This window comes from Equus przewalskii, chromosome 25 (genome assembly GCF_037783145.1).
Source record: "Equus przewalskii isolate Varuska chromosome 25, EquPr2, whole genome shotgun sequence".
NCBI classification, from domain to species: domain Eukaryota; kingdom Metazoa; phylum Chordata; class Mammalia; order Perissodactyla; family Equidae; genus Equus; species Equus przewalskii.
Genome location: NC_091855.1, coordinates 44,322,786 through 44,334,540, shown reverse-complemented (window position 1 = coordinate 44,334,540; position 11,755 = coordinate 44,322,786). Strand labels below are relative to the sequence as shown.

At 45.2% G+C, this 11,755-nt stretch overlaps 1 protein-coding gene and 1 non-coding gene across 2 annotated transcripts; both read right to left on the bottom strand.

Moving 5' to 3' along the window:
* Positions 1–2,101: 2,101 nt before the first annotated feature.
* EIF5 (eukaryotic translation initiation factor 5) lies at positions 2,102–11,709 on the bottom strand. The gene is made up of 12 exons (XM_070593353.1): positions 11,027–11,709; positions 10,685–10,892; positions 9,250–9,529; positions 9,069–9,150; positions 8,688–8,860; positions 8,007–8,118; positions 7,013–7,155; positions 6,108–6,266; positions 5,781–5,942; positions 5,295–5,459; positions 4,809–4,943; positions 2,102–4,372 (listed from the first exon to the last, which is right to left on the bottom strand). The coding sequence occupies exons 3-12, from the start codon at positions 9,319–9,321 to the stop codon at positions 4,283–4,285; spliced, it is 1,293 nt and encodes a 430-aa protein (XP_070449454.1). The 5' UTR covers positions 9,322–9,529; positions 10,685–10,892; positions 11,027–11,709; the 3' UTR covers positions 2,102–4,282.
* Positions 7,535–7,660, bottom strand: LOC139079484 (small nucleolar RNA SNORA28). Its single transcript, XR_011533178.1, has one exon. It is a non-coding gene; the product is annotated as a small nucleolar RNA SNORA28 (small nucleolar RNA).
* Positions 11,710–11,755: the final 46 nt, after the last annotated feature.

Here is an 11,755-nt window from a genome sequence, read left to right as displayed (position 1 = left end):
AATCCACTGGGTACCTTGGAAGGATCCCTTTCCTGGGTGTCAGGAACATTGGACCAGTCTCAGCCCAGCCTTACCCCCTGGCCCTGCACCCAAGTCCTCACCCATCTCTTACGCCATTCCTGATGCTTGGGAGCCCTTCCTCTTCACCTCGGCAGGTCACAGGTCACCTTGGAAGCCCCCTCAGCCGTACAGGCAGGCTGAATTCTTCCTCACAGGATTCCTACCTAGGTCCACAATGCTGTCACCATCAGCTTTGGGGTCTATTTTCCTGGACCAAGATGTGTGCAGTCGGACTGAATCAGTTTCTAGCACCAGCTCAGTGCTGCCTCATGATGACAGTGATGGGAGCTTCTCAGCTATCTCAATCTGTTGAGACAGGTGACAGGTGACAGGCTGGGCTGGCTACTGGTTCCAGGGTGCTATCCGCAGCTGTTACGGGGTCTCAGGAGCCATGGTCTGTCCTCAGACACTGACCTGGCTTGGTCTGAATATCACTGCAGAACGAGTGCTGCTGGTAGCTACCACCCATGGCACATTGGGGGCTACTTAAGGCAAACACTGTAGCACCCTGAAACTGTTCCCCAGCCATATACCTCATTCTTTTTAGCTATCCACTGCTCTCCTCAGTCTACAGTGATCCCTGCTCCATACACCCTCCTTAAGGTCCCAACACATGCTCTGCTGTGTCTTCTTCTATCCCCTTTATCCAGGCAGCAATTCACCCTACCTGCCCAGCCAGGCATTACCTCTACTACTGATCACAGCTTAAGGCTTGCCAGGATTTTAAGTGCTGCACACAGGGGTTACCATTCCCATTAGGAAGACATGGATAAGTTTCCTAGTTTTTACAGGGAGGCCCTGGCCAGAAGCCAGGTCTGACTCCAAAGCCCAAGTATAATACTCCCCTTAAATGGAGCTCATTGAATGGATAACCAAATGTCTGGGACTGGGGTAACTCAGGTCTTACTGTTTGCTTCTGAGAGCCCAACACTGTTATTTACTGGTCTAGGGTGTGAGGAAGAACAACTCTCAAGCAACTACCCCCATATATTGTAACACTCAGAAATGGTCCAATTTTTTAACTGTAAAGTACCAGAGATTTGATTCCTCAAAAGGACCTCTTTGTTGGGATGGGGGTTAGGGTTGGAGTACAAAGCCCTACTGTGGGTGACAAAGCCCCAGTTCCAAACCTCCTATGAACAAAGGCTCACCGACTCAGACTCTGGAGGCTGTGCACAAGCCATCCATACACCTCTGACAAGTCATTTGCCCATGTCACTCCACTTATGGAGTGTCATCCTTAGGAATCAAAGTCAATTCGGAGTACTGGGGACTGTTGTTGCATGACTCTGTGCCCTTCAGAGAAACACAATACACATAAGACAGCTGGAGGGAGGCAGTGACACAAGTGTAGCCTCTTCTTGGTACTGAGAGCTTTGGAGTGGTCATACAGGCCAGAATTTGAAAAACCACCAAAATGACAATGCAGAGACTGGGCCAACCTTGCATGCTGACAGATATAAAATGCAGACGGCTCACTTATACCAACATCCTTCTGGACTTCCCACTCGTTGGGGACTGACTTTCATTTTTAAGTTATCTCCACGTCAAAGGCTTTTAGTTAATGCCTGGTACACTGGAGTAAACATTGGGAATGTGGAGGCATACCCAGGTTTGAACCTTTAGGACTCAAACTGGTACCTAACAAGTTCACTAACTTCAGAAAAGACTTGTTTAGAAAGCAATCTTCCCTATTTCCCTCTTTCTTAACTAGAGATACATGTTATATCCAGTTATATTACTACACACTTGTTGTCCAGAATTCCCTAGTAAACACCCATAAAGATTTCAATCAATGTGATTAAGGCAAACCTTTTCAGTTTGTAATCAATTTGAGTTATAGACTAGGAACACAAGACCTAAGGAAAGCCACTGATTCAAGATAATGAGCAACTTCTATTCTTTGAGTAAGGCTGGCAACTTGCAGAAGGAGACGTCCAACACATATCTCAAGCAGCAGCTATAAAACAGGGAAGATTTCAATGCTCCAATCTTACAAAGAAAAATTAAGGTTAACTTTAATACTAAAACAGACAAAATATAATTTTAACATTGTTTAATCAAGTAATGTAGCAGTCTGAAACAGGAAATTTTAAGACAGTTAAATAGAGCAAAAGTGAAGGATTACTCTATTAGCATAGCCTCTGTGAATAAAATTCTTATGTGGATTCAAATTCCATTGGAAGTTTGGCACTAGACTGAGCACTGGTCTAAGCCAAAATTTTCTTTAGTGTTTAGAAACCCTGAAAATGTGTTCCTTCAGATCGGGGGGGGAGGCAGGGGAAGCAGCTCTATAACAGAACCTTATTAGCTTGACATTGGGTATTGAGCACAACTTGCCTTGGCTTGGGTCACCAGTATCTCCTGTAGAATTTCAGTTAATGAAAACAAATTCACATTGTGCCAAAAAGATTTGAAGCCTAGGTGAGATGTGAATTTGTGAAAATCTCTTCTCTTTAGTGTGTCAAAGCACATTTCTCTCATGTATATGGCTCTTGCTTCATTCTCATCAAAATGTATCAAAAGGCAGCTGGAGACCAATTTGTATTTCTCCAGTAAGACTGCTGGGTTTTAATATTCCTTAAAATATCAAGCTAATGAGGTTTTATTATATCAAAAGTTTCTCTAATTTCAATGTGAAAAAATTTTTACATACATTTGCTAAGGTCTCATTATAATCTGTGAGATGAATCACAAAGAAATCATAAATCAGAGAGGTGAATGATGTAAGCCAGTGCTCCAAGCAAAATTAAGCCCATGGATTCTTGATTCCCATAGTGCACTTTTTGTGTAAAGGAATAAATGCAACAAGTTTTTACCTTGAAGATGATTTCTCAGATATAGTCAGAACCCATAGCAAGTGCGTTTAGATCAGCCAACTGGGCAAGGAATTCAGAAGGAAGTTACTTCTAAATCTGAAGTCCTGTTTGGGCTGGGTCAGGCCCTAGTCACCTGCATTCAGAGGCCATCATCACAGACTTCTTGGGTGTCTGGCTATATTCAACACGAAATAAACACTGCAAGTCCTATACCAAAACATAGGCTCTGATTCAGAAGTAAGCTTTAGGTTTCTCTTCAAATAAGACATTGGAGCGGGGGGGATGACAGGATGCGGGGACGGGACTCAAGTTTGAGATATAGTAACACTTATTTTGGCAAGACAGCAACCAAAACCTAAAAAGCATAAGCTATGTGTCCAAATACAGAATGCATTAAAGAACAAACCACAGTATCAGGGTAAATCCACTGAACAAAAGATACAATGTCTTAACATTTTCAAATTGTAATTTAAACCGTAAAAGGTGAAAAATTATGCTCAGTTTTTACTAGAGATTAAGTGCACCCTTTCCTCCTTACCCTAAATAAAATCTTATAGTTTAGTATTCAATCACACCCTGAAGTTAGAGAGTTTTCTCCCAGTACAAAGCAACAGCTACATACACATAAAATGCTTATTTGTTAAGGTAATAATTCCCCTGGCTCATCCAACGTGCAATGCACATGACTTCAAAGACTACAATTTGGGCCAAGTGTACATGGACTGAAAGAACACAATTCAAGTTTCAAAACCTGCTCTCAAAATTATTTATAGGACACTCAAGTCATTTTTTACTGTTTGTAAGATAAAGGTGTTGCACTGTCATTTAATTATCAGTTCACCTTGGCATGGGAAGAATGTAACCTACCAGATGCCAATGTGAGGGACGAGACATAAAACCTCTAAGTACTATATTTCTTAACAGCTGAATAAAGTAATTACAAATAAGTTTAAGTTTACATTCTGCTAAAGACCTCATTACAACCTCAGCACCTAACAATATCTAACAGGCTCCAAGAATCCTCAGGTTGAATGATGGTGCAACATTTCTTAAAGGAGCCAATTACTTCAGCTTAAGTCATTCAGAGCCAAAAATCTGAAGAATGACCAAAATCAAATCTTTATTTTCATAACTGTATAAATGTGATCCAAATGTGTCCACCACTAATTTTTCAAAAAGAAACATGCTATAAATAAGCAAACTATATCTGCTCACTGGTATGTGTATGGACTCCCTAGATGTCTCGTTGGGCTTAATTACAGACCACTCACAGCAATACATTTTTAGTAGAAAGTGTAGCATGATGTTAAGCTATTTTAGCTTTTACACATACATGTTGCACTTCTGGCTGATGACGCAGAAAGATTCGCAGCATTCTAGTTAAGCTGGGCTGCACCCACCCCTTAAATGGCATCAATATCAATGTCATCATCCTTGTTGTCAGACTTCACAGCTTCAACTTTCGGTACACTGGCAGTCTTTGAATACACCACCTGACAAAACAAATGTTATCACAAACCTTTATCCCAATAAATCTGCTTATAAAAATAGCAATATAAATTAATGATCAACAAAGAAGAAAAATTACTTTGACACAGCTATCATTCTTCATGTCACAGTTTTTGTTACTTAAAAACTAAAACCTCTCCATAGCCCAACAGTATCTTATTCATTTTTACAGATTACCAGCACCCTCTACTTCACTTGCATTAATTAAACCTTTGGGAACTCAGACAAAATTTATTTGGAATCATAATGTCTGGGGGTAGGAGAGATTTCTACCATCCTATTAATACGATTTTCCAAATTATTGAGACTGTATTTTATTGAACCTGAAAATTTTAAATTTGAAACGACCCAAGATTGCTGTTTTACAATTCTCAAATACCCATCATTAACACAGTATTCAATACTCTCCCCACTGTTTACCTCAATATTCTCGTCTTCATCATCATCTTCACCACCAGAAGATTCCTCCTCTGCTTCCTTTAACCATTTAATAAATGGTTCTGCTTTGACACGAATCTCTTTGGCAAGTTCTTTTGAGACATATTTCTTAGAGGCCTAAAAAGTGTTCAGTACAATTTTCTTAGTTCGAAGAATCTAAAAAATAATTTGAGTTATCTACTAACGGCCCATACTGAGTTCTTCGAGGGAACTGGGTCACATCCTAATCTTAAAACCTCAACAAAAAACGTATTCATAATTCGGCAAACGAATATTAAGGAGTCTCAACAGTTATTACTAGAAGGCTGACATGGTAGGAATCACCTACAAATTATACCAGTCAAGCACAGGGGCTGTATTCTAATGTAGACAGAAGTGACTCAGTATTAAGGTACTTCTTCCAAAGAAGCCCAACAGCTGTCTCAATACCTTTGATCTTGAAGAGCAAATTGTTGATACATTCCCCACCTTTTCTGACCAGCTGATGATGACCTCTTCTTCCAAAAGGTCTGCATCATACATCTCCTTCAAGATATGTGGAATCTTGGAGATTAGCTGAGCTTGATGCATTGCTACCACACACTCCAAACCATGAAGAAGGTACCGCTGAGCCTTTTTGTTGTTGTGACAAAACTGCAAATAGATTATCTTGGCGTTAACAAGCTTTTCAGACGTTTTAAGTTGACAATTCTAATATCCAAGTATATTCATTGCCTTAGGATTGTTCATTAAGGTTGTGGCCCCAAAACAGTGGTTCAAAAAGGTCAATACACAAAGACCTCTGTGTTACTTTATCCATAAGGGACTATGCACAACATTTTTCAGATACTTACATACATGGAAGGTCAGTTATCTCCATTTTCAGGATGACAAAAGCAGCAGCGAGAAAGTGCTGCTTGTTTCCAAGCTCACACAGCTCTAATCTCATGTATGAACGTAAAACAATTTGCTTACTCTTAGAAAATGGCGCCTGTATTTCTTAATTTGTTCTCTAATCTTCTCATTAAAAAGAACTTCAGTCAAAACAAGAGGGCCCATAGCTTTTACATCCAGTCTTTCTGCTTCAGCAACAATTTCTTTGTCAGACGAGTCAATAATACCCTCTTCTTTCTTTTTCTGCAAACGAAAGCAAACAATTCAGTGAAATAAGAGGCACATTTCGCTCTAAAGCTATCAAGTACCCAGCTTAAAGTAACATATCTAGCCAAAAGCCCAAAGCTGGCACGAAGGTGATTTATCAGTCAAGAAAATGTTGAACCGTTCTTGAAACAAATGTTTTACCTTAACAAAATCAAACAGAATGTTGACCCGTTCTTCAACAGTCCTTTCCAAATCATCACTTAGCGTCAAAACTTTTGCGTGGTCACTGATTTCATCCATTCTGCGCCTTTGAGCTTCTTCAGTTGTATCTTCTCCCCAGTCATCATCCTCCTCTTCTTCCTGTTTATAAAAACAAAAACACTCAGGGGCTGGCCCTGTGGCCGAGCGGTTAAGTTCGCGCGTTCCGCAGCAGGCGGCCCAGTGTTTCGTTGGTTCTAATCCTGGGCGCGGACATGACACTGCTCATCAAACCACGCTGAGGCAGCGTCCCACATGCCACAACTAAAAGGACCCACAACAAAGAATATACAACCATGTACCGGGGGGCTTTGGGGAGAAAAAGGAAAAAATAAAAAAGATCTTTAAAAAAAAAATGTCTTTATAAAAACAAAAACGCTTCGCCAAAGGCCTTAAAATGTAAAAAATATTTCAGGGGCTGGCCCTGTGGCCAAGTGGTTAAGTTCACACGCTCTGCTTCGGTGGCCCAGGGCTTCACTGGTTCAGATCCTGGGTGCCGATGTGGCACCACTCATCAGCCCACGCTAAGGCAGCGTCCCACATGCCACAACTAGAAGGACCCACAACTAGAATATGCAACTATGTACTAGGGGGCTTTAGGGAGAAGAAAAAAACATTGGCAACAGATGTTTGCTCAGGTGCCAATCTTTAGAAAACAGACCTCAGATTTCTCAAGTTAATGGCATCTATTTACTGTGAAAACAAATTGGGTTCACCTTAATTCAATCAACCAAACAGCACCTGGAACCCAAAATACTTTTGCAATGTTACCTTGAAGTTCTGCCTACCTCAACCAAACATATTTTACACAATTTTGGTGCCTACCATACCATCAACCGTGCACTCACCACAGCATGTGGAGGAGGACTGATTTCATTTGGCGGCGGCGGCGGCGGCGTCTCACTGCTGGACACGGAGCCATTTTCCTTGTCTTTGCCCTTTCTATTTTTCTTTTCCTTTTCTTTCTTTCCTGTACCACTGTCACTATTCTCTATCAGAAACAGAAGGGAAGTAAAAGTTTAGTACCATGGCTTATTTTACACCACACTGTTTGCCAGAACATCTGAAGCCCGGCCATTTTGCTTCAAAACCCTCCACTCAGACACCACATTCAAACACAACATTACCCCTAACTCAAGACTCACAGACCAAATTCATTCACTGTACCTTCATAGGTAAGAAACTGAGACTAAGAAGGGAGCCTCCCAAAATATGGTAGCATTAACAATTTGGTTAGACTACGATGAAGCAGTGATGCCTCAAAAGACTAGGTAGCTGGGTAAGATTGGCACTCAAGACCCTCTTCCTCCATCCCTCACGAACTTGAACAAGAGCATATTTCAGCAAGTACTTCAGCCAATAGCTAGAACACTGTTTGAGTCTATATAACGGCTCGTCTCACGGAGAAGAGAACACCGGAATAGGTTAGACTTTCTTGCTATAGCAAGCTCAAATTGTGTCAGACATTTTCAATCATCTGCCACAGAGTGTTGCTTGCAGTTCTCTAAGAGCTCTCCATACTTAACCAGCCAAGCCCCCGCCCCGCTTACAACACAGTATTCTAGATGCAGATTCTCTGTCGGGATCCCATCACACATTCTACTCTACAATACCTATTTCATCCACCCTAATTAGCATGTCTTAAAAATTGATGGTATGGTAGAGAGTTTAATCGGCAGCCTGTTTTTCACCTTTAACGGTACATCTCTCAATGAAGTCAGATTTGATAAAATGATACAAAGATTATAAGTATTATATTCCACTTTCATAGCAACAAAGAAACTATTTTGTTTCCAACAATCAGTTGCTTTAAGACCTCAGAAATTCATCATGAAGACTTACCAGGTGGGTTTTTGAGAATGAATGTGCAGAGTTTATGATGTGTGTCAAGCATGCCTCGATAGCCACAGGCTTTACAAGAATTACCTATTGTTTGCTTCTTTGGATTGACATGCTGCCAAAAAAGTAAAAACAAGTATGTCATCCATAATATATGATAAAAAGTCTGTGAAGAACATAGTGTGATCTAACCATCAGAAGACCCCTAAAACACCAGCTTAACAGACAAAAGAATGTTCTTTCACAAAGTAATCTACTTTAAAAAAACAATTAGAGGGGCCAGCCCTGTTGCCGAGTGCTTAAAGTTCACACTCCGCTTCAGCGGCCCAGTTTCACTGGGTTGGATCCTGGGCGCGGACATGGCACCGCTCATCAGTCCACGCTGAGGCGGCGTTCCATGTGGCACAACTGGAAGGACCCACAACTAAAAATACACAACTATGTACCAGGGGGCTTTGGGGAGAAAAAGGAAAAAATAAAATCTAAAAAAAAAAAAAAAAAAAAAAAAAACCAAAAAACCAATTAGAGTCAGTATGGAAACATCTCAAATTTGAGCTTCTGTGTTTTATTTCCAATTCAGTCTGCTCTGCATTCTCAGGAACACGATTTGGCGATATCACAAGACTAATCAGAAAAGCAGATATACTTTTTTTCCCTGTTGACAGAAACTTCAAAGGCACTCACCAGATCCGTTTCAGGATTCTCACACTCAGGACAGAGAACAAATTTTTTAATGAATCCATCCAACATGTCTTGCAGCTTATTCGCCTCATGAGATCCATTGACAATGTAACGGTCATTCTTAACATCAAACTGGGTCTGTGCTCCCAGCTCACAACCAAAATATTTGGTGGGATCTATTTAAAAAAATGGTTTGATTCGTTAGTTATCTAAATTAATCTTTAGCTACACATCCACACTTATGCAAGCATCACTGTTTCCAAATTACTGGATTAAAAAATGTGTTGCTCGGGTACTTACATGTACTAATGGCAATAAATCAAAGATCATCTAGACTATATCGCTAAAATATCTCTTCAGACTTCTCTAAGACCCATTACTTACACGTTGGAGGCCGATTAAGCGCCTTTGCAACGTCAACCATGTTGACTATAACGGTCTTGATTCCATTTCCTTTGCCCTCAACCTAAAAGAAATAAGAATTTTAATTTTCCACTGTCCACCCCAGGAGATGCAATCGCTAAAAGAACTTAGGACTTGCTATTACAATGACCATCAGTATTACCTTGGCAATCAGACGGGGCATCTTGTAGCGATAGAACTGGTCTGACACGCTGCGGTTGACGTTGACAGACATTTTGGCTTATTAGTGGCTTTATCAATAAGATGAAGAGATCTTTGATTGCAACTTTTTGGTATCTTCTGTCTGGAGAAGAAGGGATGACATAAACGACTGCAAGAGTTCTCGGTCTCTGACATGAAAAAATTTTCGCCACTGAGGCTGTAAGCTTCTTGCTTGTATGCTATGTTTCCCCAATACAGGTACCAATGGCTGCGCAACAGCTCTGAAAAAGAAAGCAGGACACACAACCCCAATATATTTAACATAATTCCTGCATGGAAACGCCTCCCTTCGCGTTCTTGTTAATTATTTCGAGTTCTCCGGTGTTAAAATGTATCTCAGTTCATGTGAAAAATAGCTAGTATTCCCATATAACACAAGACACCTGTAGCAACATAAAAGGCCTCCATTTTGACTAAGACGTGACTCCGATTGGGAGATGCCTGACTCAAAAAACCAAAGTCTGCTGCTTCAGCTACTGTGAGTTTCCATCAGACCAAAGACAGTCGGCATGTCAACGGTGTGCTTCGGTGAAGTACCCATATTTTAACGGCTGGAAAATGAACACATGACTTCTCTCCCAAACCGAGCCCGTACTACCAAAAACACTTCTCAAATACTCTCCCCCTCCCATAGTAGCCATCATTTTGAGACAGAAAACTACAGAAATCGTCCTTTAAAAATAACCAAACTGTTACTTAGGCAACAAATGCTTACTTCAAAAAAAAAAAAAAAAACCACTCTCATAATACACCGGAACATTATCTTGTTGGAGTGAGCAGAGTGCGTTCGAGGATCGCCCAAGACCCGACCTCGACCTCTCCTCCCTTTCTCTCCCCTACGCAAACACAGTTAACCTTCGCTCCCGTCCCCATGGCCACCGGGCGTTCCGTTCCGGTGTGTAAAGGCCGACCCGGCACCACCTGCGAGGCGGGGCTGCGGAGGCGCACCCTCGCGAGGGCTCCGCGGCGGCGGGTGGACCGGGCCGCGGCAGCCCCGCCATGTGCGCCGCCCGGCCTCCGCGAGCGCAGAAGTGGGGCGGGGGGAAACGAAACCGGCCGAGGGGCGCCGGCCCGGGCCGCCCCCGCCCCGCCCCGCACGGGCGATGACTCACGAATGCAGCAATTAGGCCTGACTCAGCCCCCGGAGGCGGCGGGCCCGCGCGGCGCGCTCCCGCGCGGCCCGGACGGGGGCAGAACGCGGGGGCGCGGCGGGGGAGACGGCCGGGGCGGACGGAAGCAGGCAAGGGAGGAGAGGAGAGGGGAAGGAACGCCCGCCACCCGCCCGCCCGAACTGCGCCACACGCGCGCGGGTCACGCGGCGCGCCGCCATCTTGTGCGGCCGCCATCTCCCCGCCGGCCCGCGCCCGCGCACTCACCGTTTTCGTCAAATAAAGACATAAACCCAACGCTGCTCGCCCGGGACTGGGATGAAGTGAGGCGCGTGTGAACCCGAGTCCGAGGAGGGGCGGAGGCGGCGGAGGCAGCGCAGCGAGAGCGGCCGGGCCAGGCGCCGCCGAGCAGCGGGGAGGGGCAGTCCCAGCGACGTCCGGGGTCCACACCCTTCAGCGCCCGGGGCCTGGCGACCTGGCGCGGAGAGACGGCGCTGTGAGCCGCGGGCGTCGGGGCGCCTTCCCCGCCAGCCAGCGGCCCGCGGGGGTCGAGGGGGCGGGGAGGACTGGGGAGGGGGCGCGGGGCCACCGCCTCTCCACCGGACTCACCTCTGGAATGTTCTCGCTCAGACTGAACAACGCCGCCGCCGCGCTCAAGCTACCCTCGACCCCAGCGCCCGCCCCCCGCGCCAGGCCGCACAGCCCATTGGCTAGAGGCCCGCCCGAGCTCGCTCTTCACTGGCCCACATGCCGCGTCAATCGCGTCCTTCCCCGCCCCTTCTACTTCCTGAGGCTTCACTCGCCGCCTCAGCCCGCCCCCAGCCCGGGGTCCCGGCTTCCTTCTCCTGCCTTCCCCTGCCCTCCCCTCCCCCGCCTTTCCCAGAAGCCTTCGCGGTCTCGCGAGAGCGGTCGGGCCGCAGCTGTGGGCATGAGCTGCGGGGCCGCGCCTTGTCGGTTTAGACGCTCCGGGAAGATGGCGGTTGGCGTCCTTTTTTTTTTCCGGGCCTGGCCGCGGCGTCGCCCGTCTCGAGGCCGCGTTCCTGCCTGAGCTCCCTCCGCGGCATGCGCGCAGCCTCGCTCAGGGTCTCCTCTGCCTCTTCCTTGCCCCGGGCACGCCCGTTATCGGGCCTTGGAGAAGTTGTTTTTCCACCCCCCTCCCTAGGCTTGGGCAGAGGGTGAGGGCTGGAGGGCCGGGGGCTTTCGTCCCTGGTGCTGCCTTTTACCCTCCGAAGCTCGGGTTTGCGTGGCCGCGGCGACCGTGACTCGCCAAGTCACCGTTACGGGGTCATTGTGAGGCTCCTTCCGCGGGACCCGGCCTACGAGCCTAGCTTAGGTGGT